General features: G+C 43.5%; 1 protein-coding gene across 6 annotated transcripts in view; it reads left to right on the top strand.

Moving 5' to 3' along the window:
- The first annotated feature begins 2197 nt into the window (after positions 1–2197).
- The window catches only part of hps3 (HPS3 biogenesis of lysosomal organelles complex 2 subunit 1), a 30375-nt gene continuing 8462 nt past the window's right edge, over positions 2198–24110 (top strand). For 3 of the 6 annotated variants that reach the window (XM_071346693.1, XM_071346697.1, XM_071346698.1), the window contains exons 1-11: positions 3341–4621; positions 9644–9999; positions 13895–14069; positions 14190–14367; positions 14449–14531; positions 17461–17650; positions 18123–18204; positions 19147–19301; positions 20058–20159; positions 21928–22036; positions 23340–23587. In XM_071346693.1, the coding sequence (XP_071202794.1) occupies positions 4405–4621; positions 9644–9999; positions 13895–14069; positions 14190–14367; positions 14449–14531; positions 17461–17650; positions 18123–18204; positions 19147–19301; positions 20058–20159; positions 21928–22036; positions 23340–23587 (1895 nt within the window). In that variant the 5' untranslated portion in view covers positions 3341–4404. Of the gene's footprint in view, positions 2259–3340; positions 4622–9643; positions 10000–13894; positions 14070–14189; positions 14368–14448; positions 14532–17460; positions 17651–18122; positions 18205–19146; positions 19302–20057; positions 20160–21927; positions 22037–23339; positions 23588–24110 lie in introns of those variants that run through there. The other 3 variants (XM_071346696.1, XM_071346694.1, XM_071346695.1) reach the window with 3 other exon arrangements.

The following is a 24110-nucleotide window of genomic DNA, read 5'->3' on the forward strand; positions in this document are numbered from 1 at the left end:
AGTACAGCAGATGGAATGATGTGGCGCAGTCGTTTGTGGTAAATACCACCTTCCCACTTGGTTATGAAGTCCCATACCGTTTTCAATGGGCTTCAAGCTTATATCATCAAATTCCTGAAAACGTGGTCATTTAAGATATATGTAAATTTATATTCATATTTTTGGATTCATGTACTTCTACCTGATGCCATTCATGAACCTTAATTAAAGGCCATTGGGTAAAGGTAAATTAATCCGCAAATACAATTAGACATATTTCTTAAATTGCCACGTTTTCAGGAATTTGACGATATAAGCTTGAAGCTCATTAAAATCTGTATGTGACTTCATAACCAAGTGGGAAGGTGGTATTTACCACAAACGACTGGTAAAAATTCACTTGAACGCCTCTCCAACTCGTAATACCCTATGAAAGTCCAAGTTCCTGGTTCCTGTACCGTAAGGTTTTTGAATGGGCTTCAAGCTAATATCATCAAATTCATGAAAATTAGGTCATATAAGATATACAGTTGAAGTCGGAAGTTTACATACACCTTAGCCAAATATATTTAAACTCAGTTTTTCACAATTCCTGACATTTAATCCTAGTAAAAATTCCCTGTTTTAGGTCCGTTAGGATCACCACTTTATTTTAAGAATGTGAAATGTCAAAATAATAATAGAGAGAATGATTTATTTGAGCTTTTATTTATTTGATCACATTCCCAGTGGGTCGGAAGTTTACATACACTCAATTAGTATTTGGTAGCATTGTCTTTAAATTGTTTAACTTGGGTCAATCGTTTTGGGTAGCCTTCCACAAGCTTCCCACAATAAGTTGAGTGAATTTTGGCCCATTTTTCCTGACAGAGCTGGTGTAACTGAGTCAGGTTTGTAGGCCTCCTTGCTCGCACACGCTTTTTCAGTTCTGCCCACACATTTTCTATAGGATTGAGGTCAGGGCTTTGTGATATCCACTCCAATACCTTGACTTTGTTGTCCTTAAGCCATTTTGCCACAACTTTGGAAGTATGCTTGGGGTCATTGTCCATTTGGAAGAGCCATTTGCGACCAAGCTTTAACTTCCTGACTGATGTCTTGAGATGTTGCTTCAATATATTCACATAATTTTCCGTCCTCATGATGCCATCTATTTTGTGAAGTGCACCAGTCCCTCCTGCAGCAAAGCACCCCCACAACATGATGCTGCCACCCCCGGGCTCCATGGTTGGGATGGTGTTCTTCGGCTTTCAAGCATCCCCCTTTTTCCTCCAAACATAACGATGCTCATTATGGCCAAACAGTTCTATTTTTGTGTCATCAGACCAGAGGACATCTCTTCAAAAAGTACGATCTTTGTCTCCATGTGCAGTTGCAAACCGTAGTCTGGCTTTTCTATGGCAGTTTTGGAGCGGTGGATTCTTCCTTGCTGAGCGGCCTTTCAGGTTATGTCGATATAGGTCTCGTTTTACTGTGGATATAGATACTTTTGTACCTGTTTTCTCCAGCATCTTCACAAGGTCCTTTGCTGTTGTTCTGGGATTGATTTGTACTTTTCGCACCAAAGTACGTTAATCTCTAGGAGACAGAACGCTTCTCCTTCCTGAGCGGTATGATGGCTGCGTGGTCTCATGGTGTTTATACTTGCGTACTATTGTTTGTACAGATGGACGTCGTACCTTCAGGCATTTGGAAAATTGCCTCCAAGGATGAACCAGACTTGTGGTCTACCATTTTTTTCTGAGGTCTTGGCTGATTTCTTTTGATTTCACAATGATGTCAAGCAAAGAGGCACTGAGTTTGAAGGTAGGCCTTGAAATACATCCACAGGTACACCTCCAATTGACTCAAATGATGTCAGTTAGCCTATCAGAAGCTTCTAAAGCCATGACATCATTTTCTGGAATTTTCCAAGCTGTTTAAAGGCACAGTCAACTTAGTGTATGTAAACTTCTGACCCACTGGAATTGTGATACAGTGAATTATAAGTTAAATAATCTGTCTGTAAACAATTGTTGGAAAAATTACTTGTGTCATGCACAAAGTAGATGTCCGACTTCAACTGTAAACTTCCGATTTCAACTGTATATTAATATATATATATTCTATTATATTTATGTATCGATTTGTTCATACCCGATGCCATTTATCAAAATAATTGACGCTCAAGAAGCAAAACACATCGGCGGAAGTTACAAAAGTCGCATTTGAACTACAACTCCTGGAGCCTTGTCAGCACGCGGGGAGCATGCCTGCTCGAGTGGAGGACTCACAGGATGGTAAAAACCTGTTAGCTACAGTTCGTTTGATGTTTCAAGTTTTATTAGTCGTATGTACGGGATACGCATTGTATTCGCCATCCAAAGAAATGCTTACTTGCAGGTTCCTTCTCGACAATGAAACAACAATAAGAAATAATACAAAAATAAGAATACGAACTTAAAGTAAATGGCAGTAGAATATAATTAATATTTTAGCGTCAGTATAATACAGGAAGGCACAATTTATAGTACAATATTTACACGTGTAATGGGGAAGAGGGGGATGGGGGGCAAGTGTATAAACTGAGCCGTATAATAAGAATCTGGTAGTAGCAGTTGTGACGTGTGCTAAGGTGTGGAGAATAAGAGCAGGTGTTCGGTCCAGTTCAAGTGTTCAGCAGTCTGATGGCTTGATGTGTTTTATATTAGATTACGGTGGGGATTTTTTACTCCACGTTGCCAGACAGTACTTTTTTTTAAAGCAGACCGCGAAGCTGTCGAATGTACGACATATACAGCCGGTTGGAGTTGTAGTTCGTGTTTGTCGTTCTAATGAAACGGTTATAACTTTTTCGGGCTTCGTGCCTCTTCTTGGCCCGTCAAATAAATTGAAAACCGGCATTTGGTAAATAAATTCACTCGTGAGTAGTAGATCTGTGCCGGCGCAGAGGGTTAGGTCAGTGAGTGATATAGGCTTTAGTAAGGTTGTATTCTTGGCGTTCATAGCTAGGGTTATCTACTGTACAGCAGAGATGGAACGCAAGTCACAGAAAAAGAGAAGTATTTGGGGGTACGAGATTTGACTTTAGAAGAGTTACAGGTCGTGTTGAGTGGTGGTGTCCTGTCCGCCGTTGGCCTGAGATCATTTATTTATTTAATTTGACATTTTAGGACCCCTTTAGGTATATATTAAAAAAGTATTACAAAATTATTTGATAAAATATTGAATTTGGTCTTTACTACTATAGCCCATAGAAACACATTGAATGACACATTCATAAATGGCAAAAAAAGACAGTCAAAAAATAAATCATAAGGAATAAGGTTTTGAAGAGTTTGTCCAATATCTAGGAGATATAAGAAAGCTCAGGATTTAACCCGTTGTATTTTTGGGGAACAAAACAACCCCCATAGTTCCATTCATTTGTAATGGGTTACTTTCAGACAAGTCCCGTGACACTTGTTGCAGTCTCCACTTTCCTAGAGTGGTCACATTCATTTGAAAGCCAAACCGTTCGGACGCTACAGATGTTTTTGCGAGAAGACCGATTTCCGGGACGTCTCATGGTCTGACAAACACCACTGTAGTTTAGCCACACTACCACCACAGATACGTAAGGCCGACATAGGCGGATGTTTATGATTGAGACGCAGCCAATGTCCCAGAAAATCTTAAACTGACGGATTTTGATGGGGATTTTTTAAATGATGTTACTTTGATTGACGCACTCATAGACTCTTAAGGATGAATGAGTGTAGGGTTTTATTTGTATAGATTTTTTTTTAATCTAAATTTTGTGGTTCAAAGTATAATGTATTTGTATCACAGTCTAGTCGGTAGTAGTCATAGAAACCTCAGTATCCAACATAAATTGGATAAAAACCGCAGTTAAACCTCACCAAAGAATAAGAAGAAGAAGATGATGAAGAAGAAGAAGAAGATGATGATGATGATGATGAAGAAGAAGAAGAAGAAGAAGAAGAAGAAGGCAGGCGGGACTTTCAAACGGTATCGAAAGACGCGGCGACTTACTGACAGGGAACTCAACCAATCAACGCTGGAGGTGGGGTTGTTATTTCTAGTTGTCACTTTCACAGCATGACTTTCTGTTTCACATTTCTGTTTCACATTACTTTAGGATTTCTGTGTAGAAGGGGGACTTCGAATTGCAGAGGAAGTGGAGTAAACTTACCATAGACTGGGTAGAAAAAAAATACTTTTCGACTTCAACGGATTCTGCCTGCTCATCACAAGACGACGGGGCATGTGATTTAGATTAAGTAATCTAGCTAACGTTTGCTAGCCTCGGGCTGTAATTTAGTTCACTAGCCGCGATAGAGACAGTAATACCACATCTTTGGTAACAAGCCCCGCACAGGGACAATGTAGTTAGCTTGGTGTATACATCGTTTTTCTCGACGTAATTTACGAAAACAAGCAAAGATGGTTCACGTATACAACTGCCACCCATTCGCGTCCCAGCAAATCGTGCCAACCGAGCAGGAACCGGGGTTGGTGTGCTGTGGCGGGGGTGCCCTATTCGTGGTGTCCGCTGGAGGATGCAAGATCGAGGCTTTTCAACTGGGTGAAGATGGGTGTCCTCTCATCTGTCGCTTCGCCACTATGGGGACTGTGCAGAGCATCCTACACAGTGAGATAGGTGTGTCACTTTCTTTCTCTCACTTCTTCTTTCCCTATTTGCTCACTTGTTTACTGCTGAGTGACTGAGGTGCATCTAATTACTAAAGGTGGATTTGTCATGAACCCTCAAAGTTCCAGAATGGTGTGAAAATGGCAACCATATTGGTCAGGGAGAAATCCAAGCCAGGCGAATATAAATGAATGGCAGTAGAGGCATAATCCTATCCTTCCTCTGAGTGCCATTGTTTTCCAGAGAACGCATAGAGCCAGGAGTTGATTATCCCATTTATACCACGGCTAAAAATGTTTTCAACATCCACTGAAGTACACTACATGGCCAAAAGTAGGTGGACACCCCTTCAAATGAGTGGATTCTGCTATTTCAGCAACACCCGTTGCTGACGGGTGTATAAAATCGAGCAATCTCTATAGACAAACATTGGCAGTGGAATGGCCTTACTGAAGAGCTTAGTGACTTTCAACGTGGCACAGTCATAGGACGCCACCTTTCCAACAAGAAATTCTGCCCTGCTTAAGCTGCCTGGTCAACTGTGTGTGCTGTTATTGTGAAGTGGAAATGTCTATGAGCAACAACGGTTCAGCCGCAGTGGTAGGCCATACAACCTCACAGAATGGGACCGCCGAGTGCTGAGCCATGTAGCACGTAAAAATCGTCTGTCCTTGGTTGCGACACTCACTACTGACTTCCAATGCCTATGGAAGCAACGTCAGCATGACCCCATGCACAAAGCGACGTCCATAAAGAAATGATTTGTCGAGATCGGTGTGGAAGAACTTCACTGGCCTGCTCAGAGCCCTGACCTCAACCCCATCGAACACCTTTGGGATGAATTGGAACGCCAACTGTGAGCCAGGCCTAGTAGCCCAACATCAGTGCCCGACCTCCGTAATGCTTGTGGCTGAATGGAAGCAAGTCCCCGCAGCAATGCTCCAGCATCTAGTGGAAAGCCTTCCCAGAAGAGTGGAGGCTGTTACAGCAGCATAGGGGGGGACCAACTCCATATTAATGCCCATGATTTTGGAATGAGATGTTCGACAAGCATGTATCTGTAACAGTATAACTTTAGTACGTGCCATTTCACATCCGTTACATATCCACATCACTTTTGGTCATGTAGTGTAGCTAGCAAGTTTATTAGATAGCTACAGTAGTTGCCTTGGTAACCAAACAAACATATTTACTGGGTTAGCTAACCAAAGCGTTAAGGCGTCCGCATGCTTCCCAGCCTAAACGATTCAGAAGTTTGCATATTTTCTGACGTTTTGGAGTAGATTTTTTTGGGGGGGGCTGTTCGGGCACACAAGTTCGGCGCCGAGGTCTTTGCCTTTTCGTCGGTAATTGATCAACAGTAAGGATTCTTGAATAAAGTCTTTGTCATTCAACGCGAGACGAATAGTTTTCATGCACATTTTCAAAATGAGTGACAGATTTCAGTTAGATTAATTCGGACTATTCTGAGTGGCTACGGCGTGTATATAGGTAGTTGGGGGCTACAGATGAGCTAACATTAGCTAGCTAGCTAATGTTTTTGCATGCTGCACAGTGCCGGTATGTGAAGATTGGATAAATTGAAATACTTTCCGTAAATGGAACAGATTAACGTAAACTCGTACATCGCCTTGGTCCGTACAATTGCCCTTATTTTAGCACCCCAAAAACGTAATACTTCCAGATCAACTGTAATGTCAATACCATTGTAAAGCACAATTTCTACCCTTTCCAACAAAATCAATTACATGACCTAAACGATTCCCGTTTCTGCATAATTCAAGCAGGCAATGAGCCCCGTCGGGTCTTTTTAAAAATGGCGGGTGGGGAAGCGAAACTAATGCGTGATAGTGAGAAGGACAGATGTCGTGTGGGAAAATTGCTTTATTTCACTCGATCTGTCCAACTTATCACCTTATCGCCTCTAAAATGTAAATAAAACACTATAAAGAGTTTATATAATGTGTCATTACATACCTATTTGAAGGTTTGTGTCGAATTTGAATCGGGTTTTTAGGGCGGTGCTAAAGTGATCTTAGAAGTAAACAGCGGCTTTGAGAATGATGATCGCATGCAATGATGACAAAAAAAAGGACTAGGTATCCCCCCTTACCACCGTCACTGTCCATTTCTTGTTTTTAAACGATGAGAGAAGTGCTACACCTGGTGGAGAGAGATTGTAAGACAGAAATAGTTGCTTTATGCGTGCTGTACGTTACGACATGACATGTCAAGATGTAACGGAGTGTCCGTTTTTTCAACTGTTCTCCAATATTATAGAGCCATTACCATGTCAATCAACGCTTGAATAGAAACCTAGTTCACACCCCCGATTTTGAAGTCAACACAGTCGCTACAGTCCCATTAGTTTTCTTTGTAGCCTCGTTTGAATGTCGCGGTTACGCACATTTGTATGGAATGGGGTGAGTTTACGTTAGCTATCTATCCAACATTGCAATTAGTTAGCAGACTGGCTGGCTAGCATACAGGTCTGCTGCAACCAATACAATGTAGCTTTGTAGCTAGCTAGCATTTCCTACATGAACGACGAAATCTTAGCGATCTAGCTACTAGGCTTGGGCAATATACCGTATACCGGGGTTTTTGAGATACAGACGGTATGATTTTCAATACCGTGAAAATAGAAATTGGGGGGGGGATTGGAAACACCTAGAAACATTTTGATTTGGTCTACATAGCTACAGTTGAAGTCGGAAGTTTACATACACTTAGGTTGGGGTCATTAAAAATAGTTTTTCAACCACTCCAGAAATGTCTTGTTAACAAACTATAGTTTTGGCAAGTCGGTTAGGACATCTACTTTGTGCATGACACAAGTCATTTTTCCAACAATTGTTTAGAGTGAATTATAAGTGAAATAATCTGTCTGTATCACAATTCCAGTGGGTCAGAAGTTTACATACACTAAGTTGACTGTGCCTTTAAACAGCTTGGAAAATTCCAGAAAATTATGTGATGGCTTCAGAAGCTTCTGCTAGGCTAATTGACATAATTTGAGTCTATTGGAGCTGTACCTGTGGATGTATTTCAAGGCCTACCTTCAAACTCAGTGCCTCTTTGCTTGACATCATGGGAAAATCAAAAGAAATCAGCTAAGACCTCAGAAAAAAATGGTAGACCTCCACAAGTCTGGTTCATCCTTGGGAGCAATTTCCAAACACCTGAAGGTACCACGTTCATCTATACAAACAATGGTACGCAAGTATAAACACCATGGACTAAACCGCTCAGGAAGGAGATGCGTTCTGTCCTAGAGATGAATGTACTTTGGTGCGAAAAGTGGAAATCTATTCCAGAACAACAGCAAAGGTCCTTGTGAAGATGCTGGAGGAAACAGGTACAAAAGTATCTATATCCACAGTAAAACGAGACCTATATCGACATAACCTGAAAGGCCGCTCAGCAAGGAAGAAGCCACTACTCCAAAACCGCCATAAAAAAGCCAGACTACGGTTTGCAACTGCACATGGGGACAAAGATCGTGCTTTTTGGAGAAATGTCCTCTGGTCTGATGAAACAAAAATAGAACTGTTTGGCCATAATGAGCATTGTTATGTTTGGAGGAAAATGGGGGAGACTTGCAAGCCGAAGAACATCATCCCAACCATGAAGCATGGGGGTGGCAGCATCATGTTGTGGGGGTGCTTTGCTGCAGGAGGGACTGGTGCACTTCACAAAATAGATGGCATCACGAGGATGGAAAATTATGTGGATATATTGAAGCAACATCTCAAGACATCAGTCAGGAAGTTAAAGCTTGGTCGCAAATGGGTCTTCCAAATGGACAATGACCCCAAGCATACTTCCAAAGTTGTGGCAAAAGGGCTTAAGGACAACAAAGTCAAGGTATTGGAGTGGCCATCATAAAGCCCTGACCTCAATCCTATAGAAAATTTGTGGGCAGAACTGAAAAAGCATGTGCGAGCAAGGAGGCCTACAAACCTGAATTCACCCAACTTATTGTGGGAAGCTTGTGGAAGGCTACCTGAAACGTTTGACCCAAGTTAAACAATTTAAAGGCAGTGCTACCAAATACTAATTGAGTGTATGTAAACTTCTGACCCACTGGGAATGTGATGAAAGAAATCAAAGCTGAAATAAATAATTATCTCTACTATTATTCTGACATTTCACATTCTTCAATTAAAGTGGTGATCCTAACTGACCTAAGACAGGGAATTTCTACTTGGATTAAATGTCAGGAATTGTGAAACTGTGTTTAAATGTATTTGGCTAAGGTGTATGTAAACTTCCTACTTCAACTGTAGCTAATGAAGTTAGTTGAAATGCAATCAACAAAACAAGGATAATTTGGATCTCTAGTGTTAAAGGGATATGTCGTGATTTTAGCAACGACGCTCTTTATCTACGTCCCCCAGAGTCAAATGAACAACGAGGCTCTTTGTCTACATCCCCCAGAGTCAAATGAACAACGAGGCTCTTTATCTACCCCCCCAGAGTCAGATGAACAACGAGACTCTTTGTCTACATCCCCAAGAGTCAGATGAACATCGAGGCTCTTTGTCTACATCCCCAAGAGTCAAATGAACAACGAGGCTCTTTGTCTACATCCCCAAGAGTCAAATGAACAACGAGGCTCTTTGTCTACATCCCCAAGAGTCAAATGAACAACGAGGCTCTTTGTCTACATCCCCAAGAGTCAGATGAACATCGAGGCTCTTTGTCTACATCCCCAAGAGTCAAATGAACAACGAGGCTCTTTGTCTACATCCCCAAGAGTCAAATGAACAACGAGGCTCTTTGTCTACATCCCCCAGAGTCAGATGATCTAGTGGATACCATTTTTATGTCTTTGTGTTCAGTATGAAGGAAGTTAGTATTGGCTTGGAAAACTACCTCTAACTCATGACATTCTCCTCATAAGTAAGCATCTCACTGTTAGTCTACACCTGTTGTTTGTTTAGGAAGCATGTGACTAATAAAATTGTTTTTGACCCTCCTCCCCTTTCCACCTAACCTCCCATCCCTTGTCCGCCCCTCCCTCCACAGGGGACTACCTGGTGACCATCGAGGAGAAGAACAACGCCCCCTACCTCCGCGCCTACACCAACTGGCGCTACCAGGCGGCTGAGAAGACGCGCGTTGGCGTGCGTCTGCTCGGTCATTTCCTGCGCGGCTCGTCCATGCGCGGGGCTCCCAAGGAGCAGATGGAGATCATTGAGATTCCACTGTTTGAGCGTCCGCTGTGTGTGGCGTGCTGTGGGGTGACCGGAGACCTGCTGGTGGGGTGTCCTAAGAGCCTGGTGCTGTTCAGTCTAAAGAGACAGGCCCTCAACGACAAGCTCTCCATCCTGGACTTTGAGCGCTGTCTGATCATCCACCTCCCGGGACTGTCGCCCCAACAGGTAGGGATAGGATAGGATGGATGTAGGTTAGGGGTTGGGATTTCCGTAGTCTCTTTTACCACCCAGTTATTGAAAGTAAAAAAATCTAAAATGATTCCCTGCGTGGACACTGAAATACATACAGTGCATTCAGAAAGTATTCAGACCCCTTGACTTTTTCCACATTTTGTTAGGTTACAGCCATATTCTGAAATGGATGAAAGAAATGTTTTGCCTCATCAATATACACACAATACCTGATAATAACAAAGTGAGAACTTAAAAAAAAATATATACAGTATATTCAAAAAACGGGTACCTTATTTACATAGGTATTCAGACCCTTTGCTATGCGACTTGAAATTGAGCTCAGGTGCATCCTGTTTCCATTGATCGTCCTTGACATATTGATTGGGGTCCACCTGTGGTCAATTCAATTGATTGGACATGATTTGGAAAGGCTCAAACCTGTCTATATATGTTTACAGTGCATGTCAGAGCAGAAACCAAACCGTGAGGTCCAAGGAATTGTCCGTAGAGCTCTGAGACAGGATTGTGTCGAGGCACAGATCTGGGGAAGGGTATCAAAAAATGTCTGCAGCATTGAAGGTCCCCAAGAACACAGTGACCTCCATTCTTAAATGGAAGAAGTTTGGAACCACCAAGACTCTTCCTAGAGCTGGCCGCTCGGCCAAACTGAGCAATCAGGCGATAAGGGCATTGGGAGGTGACCAAGAACCCGATGGTCACTCTGACAGAGCTCCAGAGTTCCTCTGTGGAGATGGGAGAACCTTCAGAAGGACAACCATCTCTGCAGCACTACACCAATCAGGCCTTTATGGTAGTGTGGTCAGACGGAAGCCACTTCTCAGCGGCAGGGACTGGGATACTAGTCAGGATCGAGGGTAAGATGAATGGAGCAAAGTACAGAGAGATCCTTGATGAAAACCTGCTCCAGAGCACTCAGGACCTCAGACTGGGGCGACGGTTCACCTTCCAACAGGACAACGACCCTAAGCACACAGCCAAGACAACGCAGGAGTGGCTTCGGTACAAGTCTCTGAATGTCAGTGGCCCAGCCAGAGCCCGGGCTAGAGCCCGATCAAACATCTCTGGAGAGACCTGAAAATAGCTGTGCAGCGACGCTCCATATCCAACCTGATAGGGCTTGAGAGGATCTGCAGAAAATAATGGGAGAAACTCCCCAAAGACGGGTGTGCCAAGCTTGTATCGTCATACCCAAGAAGACTCGAGGCTGTAATCGCTGCCAAAGGTGCTTCAACAATGTACTGAGTAAAGGGTCTGAATACTTATGTGATATTTCAGTTTTTTATTTTTAATACATTTTCAAAAATGTCTTAACGGTTTTTGGTTGGCATTTCATCCATTCATCTATTTCATCCATTTTAGGAAAAGGCTGTAACGTAACAAATGTGGAAAGTCAAGGGGTCTAAATACTTTACGAGTGCACCGTACTTGTCAGCAACCGAGGCTAATGAAGTCACTGAAACCGTTAACAAGTTGTAGTCTGTTTTGGAATGGGTGGCCAGTAATAAACTGGTCCTGAACATCTCTAAAACTAAGGGCTTTGTATTTGGTACAAATCATTCCCTAAGTTCTAGTTCTAGCTGAATCTGGTACTGAGTGGTGTGGCTGTTGAACAAGTGGAGGAGACTAAATTACTTAGTGTTACCTTAGATTGTCTTACTGTCATAGTCAAAACATATAAACTCAGCAAAAAAAGAAACGTCCTCACTGTCAACTGCGTTTATTTTCAGTAAACTTAACATGTGTAAATATTTGTATGAACATAACAAGATTCAACAACTGAGACCATAAACTGAACAAGTTCCACAGACATGTGATTAACAGAAATGGAATAATGTGTCCCTGAACAAAGGGGGGGGGTCAAAATCAAAAGTAACAGTCCGTATCTGGTGTGGTCACCAGCTGCATTAAGTACTGCAGTGCATCTCCTCCTCATGGACTGCACCAGATTTGCCAGTTCTTGCTCTGAGATACCCCACTCTTCCACCAAGGCACCTGCAAGTTCCTGGACATTTCTGGGGGCTAGCCCTCACCCTCCGATCCAACAGGTCCCAGACGTGTTCAATGGGATTGTGATCCGGGCTCTTTGCTGGCCATGGCAGAACACTGACATTCCTGTCTTGCAAGAAATAACGCACAGAATGAGCAGTATGGCTGGTGGCATTGTCATGCTGGAGGGTCATGTCAGGATGAGCCTGCAGGAAGAGTACCACATGAGGGAGGAGGATGTCTTCCCTGTAACGCACAGCGTTGAGATTGCCTGCAATGACAACAAGCTCAGTCCGATGATGCTGTGACACACCGCCCCAGACCATGAAGGACCCTCCACCTCCAAATCGATCCCGCTCCAGAGTACAGGCCTCGGTGTACCGCTCATTCCATTCAACGATAAACACGGATCCGACCATCGCCCCTGGTAAGACAAAACTGCGATTCATCAGTGAAGAGCACTTTTTGCCAGTCCTGTCTGATCCAGTGATCAGACAGGCAGTTGTTGCCATCATGTACCTGTCCCGCAGGTGTGATGTTGGGATGTACCGATCCTGTGCAGGTGTTGTTACACGTGTTCTGCCCCTGCGAGGACGATCAGCTGTCCGTCCTGTCTCCCTGTAGCGCTGTCTTAGGCGTCTCACAGTACGGACATTGCAATTTATTGCCCTGGCCACATCTGCAGTCCTCATGCCTCCTTGCAGCATGCCTAAGGCACGTTCACGCAGATGAGCAGGGACCCTGGGCATCTTTCTTTTGGTGTTTTTCAGAGTCAGTAGAAAGGCCTCTTTAGTGTCCTAAGTTTTCATAACTGTGACCTTAATTGCCTACCGTCTGTAAGCTGTTAGTGTCTTTATGACCGTTCCACAAGTGCATGTTCATTCATTGTTTATGTTTCATTGAACAAGCATGGGAAACCGTGTTTAAACCCTTTACAATGAAGATCTGTGAAATTATTTGGATTTTTATGAATTATCTTTGAAAGACAGGGTCCTGAAAAAGGGACGTTTTCTTTTTTTGCTGAGTTTAGATTCAATGGTTGTAAAGATGGGGAGAGCTCTGTCCGTAATAGATGTTCTTCTTTTTTGACACCACACTCCACAAAGGAAGTCCTGCAGTCTCTAATTTGATCTTATGTTGACCACATGGCTGGACAATAATCAAGTGCTGCAAAGAAAGACCGAGTTAAGCTGCAGCTGGTCCAGACCAGAGCGGCATGTCTTGCTCTTCATTGTAATCAGAGGGCTGATATAAATACTATGCATGCCAGTCTCTCTTGGCTAAGAGTTGAGGAGAGACTGACTGCATCACTTCTTCTTTTTATAATAAACATTAATGTGTTAAATTCCAAATTGTTTGCATAGTCAACTTACTCTGACACACACACTTACCCCACCATACATGCCACCAGGGGTCTTTTCACAGTCCAAAATCCAGATACAAATTCAAGAAAGCGTAAAGTATTATATAGAGCCATGATAGTTTGTATATGTAGGCTATGTGTGCCCTCTTTAAATGTATGTAGTTCTTGTCGATTCGTGTTCTGTATTATGTTTCATGTTCTGTGTGGACCCCAGGAGAGTAGCTATGGTTTTCACAACCGCTAATGGGGATCCTAATAAAATACCAAATACAGGTTTTAGAGAGGTGTGGGGGGTTCGTGCACAAAGGCAATGGCATCTAGGATTTGATACCTTCCTGTTGCCAGCTCACTTCCCGCCATTTTTTTCCTGTCGGACCTGGGATTCGAACTTGCAGCCCTCCGGTTGCTGGCTCGCCTCTCTAACCGCTAGGCTACCTGCCGCTCCCAAGTTAGAGAAGGTTATTCTGTCATGTAAACTTTTCATAGAAAATGTATGCCCTCCCTGCCTGCCTGCAGGTGGCGATCTGTGCAGGGTACATTGCCCTGCAGACAGAGCTGGAGGTGCTGGTGGTCAAACTGGAGAGACTTCCTGGTGCTCCTTTTACCCAGAAGTCAGCTGACAAGAAGCCCCAGGACCACAGTCTGGTCCCCCAAGATATGATCACTGGAGCAGAACACGACAACGAGACGGGTAACACTCTACACATGAAAACAGATGCTTCAGATACTACATGCTGTACTTCACAGATCATGGTGTGATTTGCATATTCTGTCTGACTAGGTTGTGTTTACACTGTGTTGTATTCGCCAGAGGTGAGGAGAGAGGGTCTGGCTGGTCACCGTGACCAGGATGACTTCTTCATTTTCCCCAAGCACCAAGAGCTCCTAGGGGACAGGGCTAAGGACTGTGGGGTCAAGGTCTCTCTGGAGTGGACAGGCATGGAGAGTGAGGCCAGGGGCAACCTCATCATCACCTATATCTTATACAGGTCTGTCTTTCTGTCTCTCTCTCTGTGTGTGTGTGTGTGTGTGTGTGTGTGGTCTCATCATATTGAGTCTCCCCTGTCCAGGCGTTTTGCTCCAGACTTCTTCCAGGACTGCAGTGTTGAGGAGACCCGCCTGCACTCCCTGCAGTTTCACCCTGTGTTCACCAGTGAGTCAGAACCTCATTACACTGTCCCTGCCCAGAACCGTATAGAGTTGGGCCAACTTTTAGAATTGAATGGTTCTCATTCTAGACATGCTGTTTTTAAATAGCGTTGTTTAAATATTCCCCATGTAATGTTAATGGGGAGCTAACACATTGTCTTCAGATAGCACACCATTTCCACCTGCACCGATCGGTCTCCTATCGCGTAATGGGATAGCTCCAAAGTAGTTTGTGCTGTCTAACATTTCAACAGTATTACCTAGGTGACATTGACATTGCTGAATCCCATTTTTGCCTCATAACTGTCTGAATTAATCTAAAACAAATATAGTGCATTTGGAAATTATTCATACTTTTCCCACATTTTTGTTACGTTATAGCCTTATTCTAAAATAAATTAAAAAAAAAATTTAAAAAAAATTCCCTTCAATCTACAAACAATAATGACAAAGCAAAAACATGTTTTTAGAAATTTTTGCAAATGTATCAAATGCATTTTAAATCACATTTACATAAGTGTTCAGACCCTTTACTCAGTACTTTGTTGAAGCACCTTTGGCAGTGATTACAGCCTTGAGATTTCTTGGGTATGAGGCTACAAGCTTCACACACCTGTATTTGGGGAGTTTCTCCCCATTCTTCTCTGTAGATCCTCTCAAGCTCTGTCATGTTGGATGGGGAGCGTCGCTACACAGGTGTTTTCAGGTCTCTCCAGAGATGTTTGATCGGGTTCAAGTCCGGGCTCTGGCTGAGCCTCTCAAGGACATTCAGAGACTTGTCCCGAAGCCACTCTTGTGTTGTCTTGGCTGTTTGCTTAGGGTCATTGTCCAGTCTGAGGTCCTGAGTGCTCTGGGGCAGGTTTTCATCAAGGATCTCTCTGTACTTTGCTCCTTTCATCTTACCCTCGATCCTGACTGGTCACCTAGTCCCTGCCACTGAAAACATCCCCACAGCATGATGCTGCCACCACCATGCTTCACCGTAGGAATGGTGCAAGGTTTCCTCCAGATGTGACGGTTGGCATTCAGGCCAAAGAGTTCCATCTGGGTTTCATCAGACCAGAGAATCTTGTTTCTCCTGGTCTGAGAATCTTTAGGTGCCTTTTGGCAAACTCCAAGCAGGCTGTTGTGCGTTTTACTGAGTAGTGGCTTCTGATTGGTGGAGTGCTGCAGAGATGGGAGAATCTTTCAGAAGGACAACCATCTCCACAGAGGAACTCTGGAATTCTGTCGGTGACCATCGGGTTCTTGGTCAACTCCCTGGCCAAGGCCCCCCTTCTCCCACGATTGCTCAGTTTAGCCGGGTGGCCAGCTCTAGGAAGAGTCTTGGTGGTTCCAAACTTCTTCCATTTAAGAATGATGGAAGCCACTGTGTTCTTGGGGACCTTCAATGCTGCAGACATCTTTTGGTACCCTTCCTCAGATCTGTGCCTCGACACAATCCTGTCTCAGAGCTCTACGGACAATTCCTTCGACCTCATGGCTTGGGTTTTGCTCAGACATGCACTGTCAACTGTCAACCTTATATAGACATGTGTGTGCCTTTCCAAATCATGCCCAATCAATTGAATTTACCACAGGTGGACTCCAATCAAGTTGTAAAAACATCTCAAGGATGATCAATGAAAACAGGATGCACCTGAGCTCAATTTCGAGTGTCATAGCAAAGGGTCTGAATACTTATGTAAATAAGGTAATTCTGTTTTTTATTTGTAATACATTTGCAAAAATTTCTAAACCTGTTTTCGCTTTGCCATTATGGGATATTGTGCTTAGATTGAGGAATACAAATGATTTAATCCATTTTAGAATAAAGTTCTAACTTAACAAAGTGGAAAAAGTCAAGGGTACTGAGTACTTTCCGAATGCACTGTATGTCAATAATGTTATGTTGGTGAGGATTATTTTGCTTCAATGAACAGTATTTCTAAAGTTTGACAATGGGCACGAAAGCTAGCATAAATTTGTCCAACATTAACATTAGCTCGCTAACGTTAGCTGAAATCATCTACCTACCTAGTGCTGCACACACAATGTTAAAACTTCCAACAAAAGCTGGCTAGCAAGCTACTGTAGTTAGCTAGTAGTGCTAATTATGCTCACATTTGTTATGAGTTTTCATGAAGCAGTTGTTTGAGTCATTCCACTGGCCTCATGAGTTAGCTGCTGTGCTCAGCTGACCTAAATGATACAATTGCGGAGAAACATGCTGGTCTATGGACCGATTTCTGTTAAGTCACTTCTTCTTAATTGTGTCTACAACTTCAGGGTAATTTAAACAGGCTAAGCAAGCTTTTTATGTTAGTTAGTGAAGGAAGAGATAGCTAACTGTGTCAGTAAGCTAGCTACAACAGTTAGCTACACAGCTGATAAAGTCACTACACTGGTGACCAACATCCTGGCACGGAATTTGTACAGGAGATGTACAAACCACCGTTTTTTAAAACATTTTTTTCACAATGGCAAACTATTAAATCACTGTCACAATGTGTGTAGTAATTTAGCTAGCTAGTTATTCTGCCTATTTCATAGAGTCATATGAGAGCACAGTGATATACAAAATTAGGGACTATGTTTACATTTTTTGAATGGCGGCTGCTCATTATTCAAATTTGAAGTTTCACGTCCTACGAGAACGATCGGTTGAGGGATGAGTGTTGCAGAGGAGTGACTCCATCTGACGTGAGACAATGGAGCTAACATGGCTGCCATAGAATGGTGTAGTGTCATGTTAAATGCATCATCATGTAGAAACCTCAATGTCCCAACTCTCTAAATACATGGCTCTTTCCCTACCTATGGAACTAACATGTAGTGTAAATACATATTTATGAGGTACACTTAAAGTTAGGGGCATCTATATTTTCTACATTCCCATCTGCTTCACATCTCATCCCTCTCTCTTCCATTGGTCTCCTCTCCCTGACAACCAGGTAACCAGGAAGTATGTGTGGAGGGGGGCAGAGGGGTGGAGCCGACGTGTTTGTTCTGTTTCTTCTCGCTGCCCAAGACGGGCTATTTGTACAGCGTGAGGGGCGGGGTTCAGATGGTCTCAGCCTATCAGTATCCAGAGAAGGCCCAGCAGGCCGTCCTCACTGACCTCTTCCTGCACATCATCACAAAGTAAGTACAGGACTGGGCTGGGCCTCTCGAGACGGTAAAGGAAGTCCATGAGACTAGTCTCTGACTTCGGTGATACCCCGGTATACGGTATAAACAGTATTTTTCTAAATACTGACGATGGGATTTTCAATATAGTAATTAATATATGCTTTTTGGGGGTTGGTAATACTCTATACCCTGGTATGATACAGGAACATCTGGATACCACACGACCCTACAGTGTTTGCTCAATCATGTGACATAGCAAGATTTTATCCTGTATTTGAAGCTTTGTCCAGAAATGAGAATTCCACCAAAAAATGAAAGCAATTGTCTGTGGGGGATGGTTGCTGGGGGATGGTTGCTGGACCATGTGACATAAAAAGAAAAGTGGACAGTTTGATGAAAAAGTTTTAAATAAAGGTTCAAATCTAGGCATGTCACATGATCTCACAAAACCCAGGGGGCCCTAATTTATACCTCTGTTTCTCAGGAATGCTCTCCAGTGCTTCTCAGTGAGGTGTGCAGCAGTGGCAGCCAGAGCTGAGGACCCTTACATCGACACCACCATGAAGGTGAGGATCACCACATTTCCCTTAGCTAATGGAAGACGGATCGACCCACGGCCGGATCCCTAGGGAACTCTTTATAGATCTGAGTTACCGGGAAAGCTTTTAGTTATCCGTCAGGCTTGGTGGAATTTTCACCATATCTACCCCCTATGCCTTGGACATCTTCATTATTGATCTTAAGGATGCTTTGACTGAGGCTTCCCCTCGTGTGTGATTGGTTGTGCCTCGGTTGTTTGCGCTCTGATTGCCCTGCTACACAATAAGACAGGAAGTCATTAGAGTGGATCAGAGCTTCTCCAGAAATACAGGTAATTGTCTGCTTGGCTCAGATCACTGCGTTACATTCACAAAGATGGTGGAGCTGGAAAGGGCTCAAAATGGCAACCGCCACTTACACAGTTGCATCTGGTGATAAGAGTGTCGTTGTTTTGTGCAGTTGTGTGTCTGCATGCGTGCGTGTCCAACAGTGACACAGTGGAATCTGACTAGCACCTTGTAAGGCAGGGCAGCAGTGTCTCTCTGGAATGGTAATTGAGAGCCTAAATGTGATTGGTCTGCACATGCTGGGAGGCCCAATTTTGATTTAAAGTGTAACCTTCATTGTGAGTGGTTACTTACCGCACCTAGGGCCCATATTCCACCCGTCAGTTTCCCAGAGTAAGACCATAATATCTGCAAGAAACAGTTCTCAATGGATATCCACTTGACATGTAGCAGCATTATGATTATTGTAATACATCCCAAACATACAAAAAGTGTAATTGTGAGGTAATAACAATGTAATTACAATTTCACCAACTTAACAACCACCAGGTAATAAAAAGTGTGTGTGTGTGTGTGTGTGTGTGTGTGTGTGTGTGTGTGTGTGTGTGTGTGTGTGTGTGTGTGTGTGTGTGTGTGTGTGTGTGTGTGTGTGTGTGTGTGTGTGTGTGTGTGTGTGTCTAGGCCTGTCCTCCCATCACCATGGAGTTGTGTGCTCTGCGTATTCAGCTGTTCATCGGTCTGAAGGCTCTGTGTCACTACCGACACCACATCGTCCTGCTGACCACTGCAGATGTGGAGACCAGGGAGGACACAGAGAGGACCGCACGCAGAGTCATGTAGGTCACACGCACACACTTAGTCACTGTAGTCATAGCTAGAAAAATATTGTGAAGTTATATTTTGCCCATATCACCCAGCCCTTATCTAATCCTATACCCATAGACAGAACATGTTACTGTGTATCACAAGTAAAGCAGCATTCAGACAATACACACACCCATCATTTATTAAGCACTGGAATTACACTTTATTAAGCACTGGAAATACACTTTATTAAGCACTGGAAGTACACTTTATTAAGCACTGGAAGTACACTTTATTAAGCACTGGAAGTACACTTTATTAAGCACTGGAAGTACACTTTATTAAGCACTGGAAGTACACTTTATTAAGCACTGGATGTACACTTTATTAAGCACTGGAAGTACACTTTATTAAGCACTGGATGTACACTTTATTAAGCACTGGATGTACACTTTATTAAGCACTGGAAATACACTTTATTAAGCACGGGATGTACACTTTATTAAGCACGGGATGTACACTTTATTAAGCACTGGAAGTACACTTTATTAAGCACTGGATGTACACTTTATTAAGCACTGGAAATACACTTTATTAAGCACGGGATGTACACTTTATTAAGCACTGGATGTGCACTTTATTAAGCACTGGATGTACACTTTATTAAGCACGGGAAGTACACTTTATTTCTTCACATTTGTGTTAAAACGATGTCATTGTTAATTTATAGGATTTTAAATATCTGAATCTTCTTTGTCCTTCAATTGTACCTGTAACTCTTATTGTAGAGAATACAAAGATCACACAACCCTTAGGGGGATTTTCCTAGCAGTAGGTATAGAGCCTTCCACCACGCCGGCTCTGGAGCGTTTTCTGGCTCACTCCTTCCTGTAAGTCTCCTGGCCCCTTGATGGTGTGTCCCTTTGTAGTCCACCTGGAATAAACCCCCAACCCTACTAAAACAACACCCTGTGTGTCTCGTCACTAACTGATGGACTAAACAGGACCTCGTATCAGTGTGATGATATCACCTACTGGACATAATATCATGTAGTGGTCCTATGTAGCTCAGTTGTTAGAGCGTGGCGGTTCGATTCCCGGGACCACCAGTATGTAAAATGTATGCAAGGATGACTCGAAGACGTGTTTGGATAAAAGTGTTGGGATATATTATGTGCTGTGAGCATTAACGTCTGAAAACCCAGTACACCTGGTTAGACTAAAGCATGATGGATCCAGAGATTGGAAGATTACATGACCAGTAGAGACCCCCCCGCATGACCAGTAGAGACCTCCCCGCATGACCAGTAGAGACTCCCCCGCATGACCAGTAGAGACTCCCCCGCATGACCAGTAGAGACTCCCCCGCATGACCAGTAGAGACTCCCCCGCATGACCAGTAGAGACTCCCCCGCATGACCAGTAGAGACTCCCCCGCATGACCAGTAGAGACTCCCCCGCATGACCAGTAGAGACTCCCCCGCATGACCAGTAGAGACTGCCCCGCATGACCAGTAGAGACCCCCCCCCGCATGACCAGTAGAGACCCCCCCCCGCATGACCAGTAGAGACCCCCCCCCGCATGACCAGTAGAGACCCCCCCCGCATGACCAGTAGAGACCCCCCCCCCCGCATGACCAGTAGAGACCCCCCCCCGCATGACCAGTAGAGACCCCCCCCCCGCATGACCAGTAGAGACCCCCCCCGCATGACCAGTAGAGACCCCCCCCCGCATGACCAGTAGAGACCCCCCCCGCATGACCAGTAGAGACCCCCCCGCAAGACCAGTAGAGACCCCCCCGCAAGACCAGTAGAATCAGGAAGTGAGACCAGTAGAATCAGGAAGTGAGACCAGTAGAATCAGGAAGTGAGACCATGCATTCAGAGACGAGAAGGTTGGAAACGTGCAGAAAATACCATTCCTCCACCAAGCTGACCTTCTTTTTTATATCCAAATCTCACACACAGGGGCTTTGTTATCACATGAGACTGCTTGACACTGCAGCGTGTTTCACTGAGCTAAGAGCATCAGGTCTGTTATTAGCTGCTACAGGCTGTACTGGACAGGGAGCCGATAGAATACACACACACAGTGTTCAGCACATGGGTCAGTAGGGCCTTGTGTGTTTTAACATGTGGCGTCATAGAAGAAAAGCATACAACGTGTCTGATTCACATTAACGCCCAAAACCCCTGCCCTCAATAACATCCTCTGTTGATTGGTTTGCGTTGGTAGGTAGTCGGACTAATCTCTAGGGAGAAGTGCTACTAATGACTTTACTAATAGCTGCTTTATTTAGGAATTGTTTTGCTGACTATGTTATGTGGTTGTCTCACCTAGCTCCCTTCACTAACTGTAAGTCACTCTGGATAAGAGCGTCTGCTAAATGACTAACATGTAAACTGGAACTAAAACTAAATGTTTGGTGGTCTTTGAGCTCATAGGTTTGTGTCATTCATGTGAACTCCAATTAAGCTACACGCTTTCACATTCTGCATGGTCCAGCCCAGGGGTTACATTTATGAGCTTGATGTTATGGCAGCTGAGCTGTAGTTTCTGACCACCTAGATAGAAGCTGTAATGTCAGCCACCTGTGGCCGTTTTTTTTTTTTAATTATAGAGATGAGCTGACTGTACTTCCTGCTTCTCTGACCCAGGAACAGGAAGTCACCCTTCACCAAGCCCCAGAATCCCAGTGAGATGGGTCACGGCTGGAACCTGTACGTGGTCAACACCGTCCCCCCGCTCCAGCTCTACAACGAGATGGTAACGCACCATGAGAACATGTCAACAATAGCCTTAATGTTATGACACCTTACCTCCATTTTTACCGTTATTTTTTTATTTGGCCTTTGTTGGTTGCATTCAACAATCATTTATACTGTTTAACCTGGCATTCAACAATCATTTATACTGTTTAACCTGGCATTCAACAATCATTTATACTGTTTAACCTGGCATTCATCAATCATTTATACTGTTTAACCTGGCATTCAACAATCATTTATACTGTTTAACCTGGCATTCAACAATAATTTATACTGTTTAACCTGGCATTCATCAATCATTTACACTGTTTAACCTGGCATTCATCAATCATTTCTACTGTTTAACCTGGCATTCATCAATCATTTATACTGTTTAACCTGGCATTCAACAATCATTTATACTGTTTAACCTGGCATTCATCAATCATTTCTACTGTTTAACCTGGCATTCAACAATCATTTATACTGTTTAACCTGGCATTCAACAATCAATCATTTATACTGTTTAACTTGGCATTCAACAATCATTTATACTGTTTAACCTGGCATTCAACAATAATTTATACTGTTTAACCTGGCATTCAACAATCATTTATACTGTTTAACCTGGCATTCAACAATCATTTCTACTGTTTAACCTTGCATTCAACAATCATTTCTACTGTTTAACCTGGCATTCATCAATCAATCATTTATACTGTTTAACCTGGCATTCATCAATCATTTCTACTGTTTAACCTGGCATTCAACAATCATTTCTACTGTTTAACCTGGCATTCAACAATCATTTCTACTGTTTAACCTGGCATTCAACAATCATTTATACTGTTTAACCTGGCATTCATCAATCAATCATTTATACTGTTTAACTTGGCATTCAACAATCAATCATTTATACTGTTTAACCTGGCATTCAACAATCATTCATTTATACGGTTTAACCTGCCATTCAACAATCATTCATTTATACGGTTTAACCTGGCATTCAACAATCATTTACACTGTTTAACCTGGCATTCAACAATCATTTACACTGTTTAACCTGCCATTCAACAATCATTTATACTGTTTAACCTGCCATTCAACAATCATTTATACTGTTTAACCTGCCATTCAACAATCATTTACACTGTTTAACCTGCCATTCAACAATCATTTACACTGTTTAACCTGGCATTCAACAATCATTTATACTGTTTAACCTGGCATTCATCAATCATTTATACTGTTTAACTTGGCATTCAACAATCATTTATACTGTTTAACCTGGCATTCAACAATCAACCATTTATCTGGGCTAGGTGGAGTACAGCAAGACGTATGAGGAGACCAACCCTCTGTCTCAGAGCTGTCTGCACCTGCTCAGTGAAGCCCACCTTCTCCTGAGAGCCACGCTCCTGGACCCCCGGGTTGGAAACCCTGTAGAACGGCCTCAGACCACTTGTCAGAACCTGGCCCTGGGATATAATACTGCACGCACCGCAGACAGACAGGAGCTGCAGCAGGCCTTCCAGGAGAGCTGCGCCCAGTTAGGAGACTGCTTCAGCAGGTCAGTGGGGTCGGATCACATTAACATCAAGGTTGATGTGTTGGTGGACTGGTTGATGTGTTGGTGGACTGGTGGACTGGTTGATGTGTTGGTGGACTGGTTGATGTGTTGGTGGACTGGTTGGTGTGTTGGTGGACTGGTTGATGTGTTGGTGGACTGGTTGATGTGTTGGTGGACTGGTTGATGTGTTGGTGGACTGGTTGATGTGTTGGTGGACTGGTTGGTGTGTTGGTGGACTGGTTGATGTGTTGGTGGACTGGTTGATGTGTTGGTGGACTGGTTGATGTGTTGGTGGACTGGTTGATGTGTAGGTGGACTGGTTGATGTGTCGGTGGACTGGTTGATGTGTCGGTGGACTGGTTGATGTGTCGGTGGACTGGTTGATGTGTCGGTGGACTGGTTGATGTGTCGGTGGACTGGTTGGTGTGTCGGTGGACTGGTTGGTGTGTCGGTGGACTGGTTGGTGTGTCGGTGGACTGGTTGGTGTGTCGGTGGACTGGTTGATGTGTCGGTGGACTGGTTG

This window comes from Salvelinus alpinus, chromosome 16 (assembly GCF_045679555.1).
Source record: "Salvelinus alpinus chromosome 16, SLU_Salpinus.1, whole genome shotgun sequence".
Classification (NCBI taxonomy): domain Eukaryota; kingdom Metazoa; phylum Chordata; class Actinopteri; order Salmoniformes; family Salmonidae; genus Salvelinus; species Salvelinus alpinus.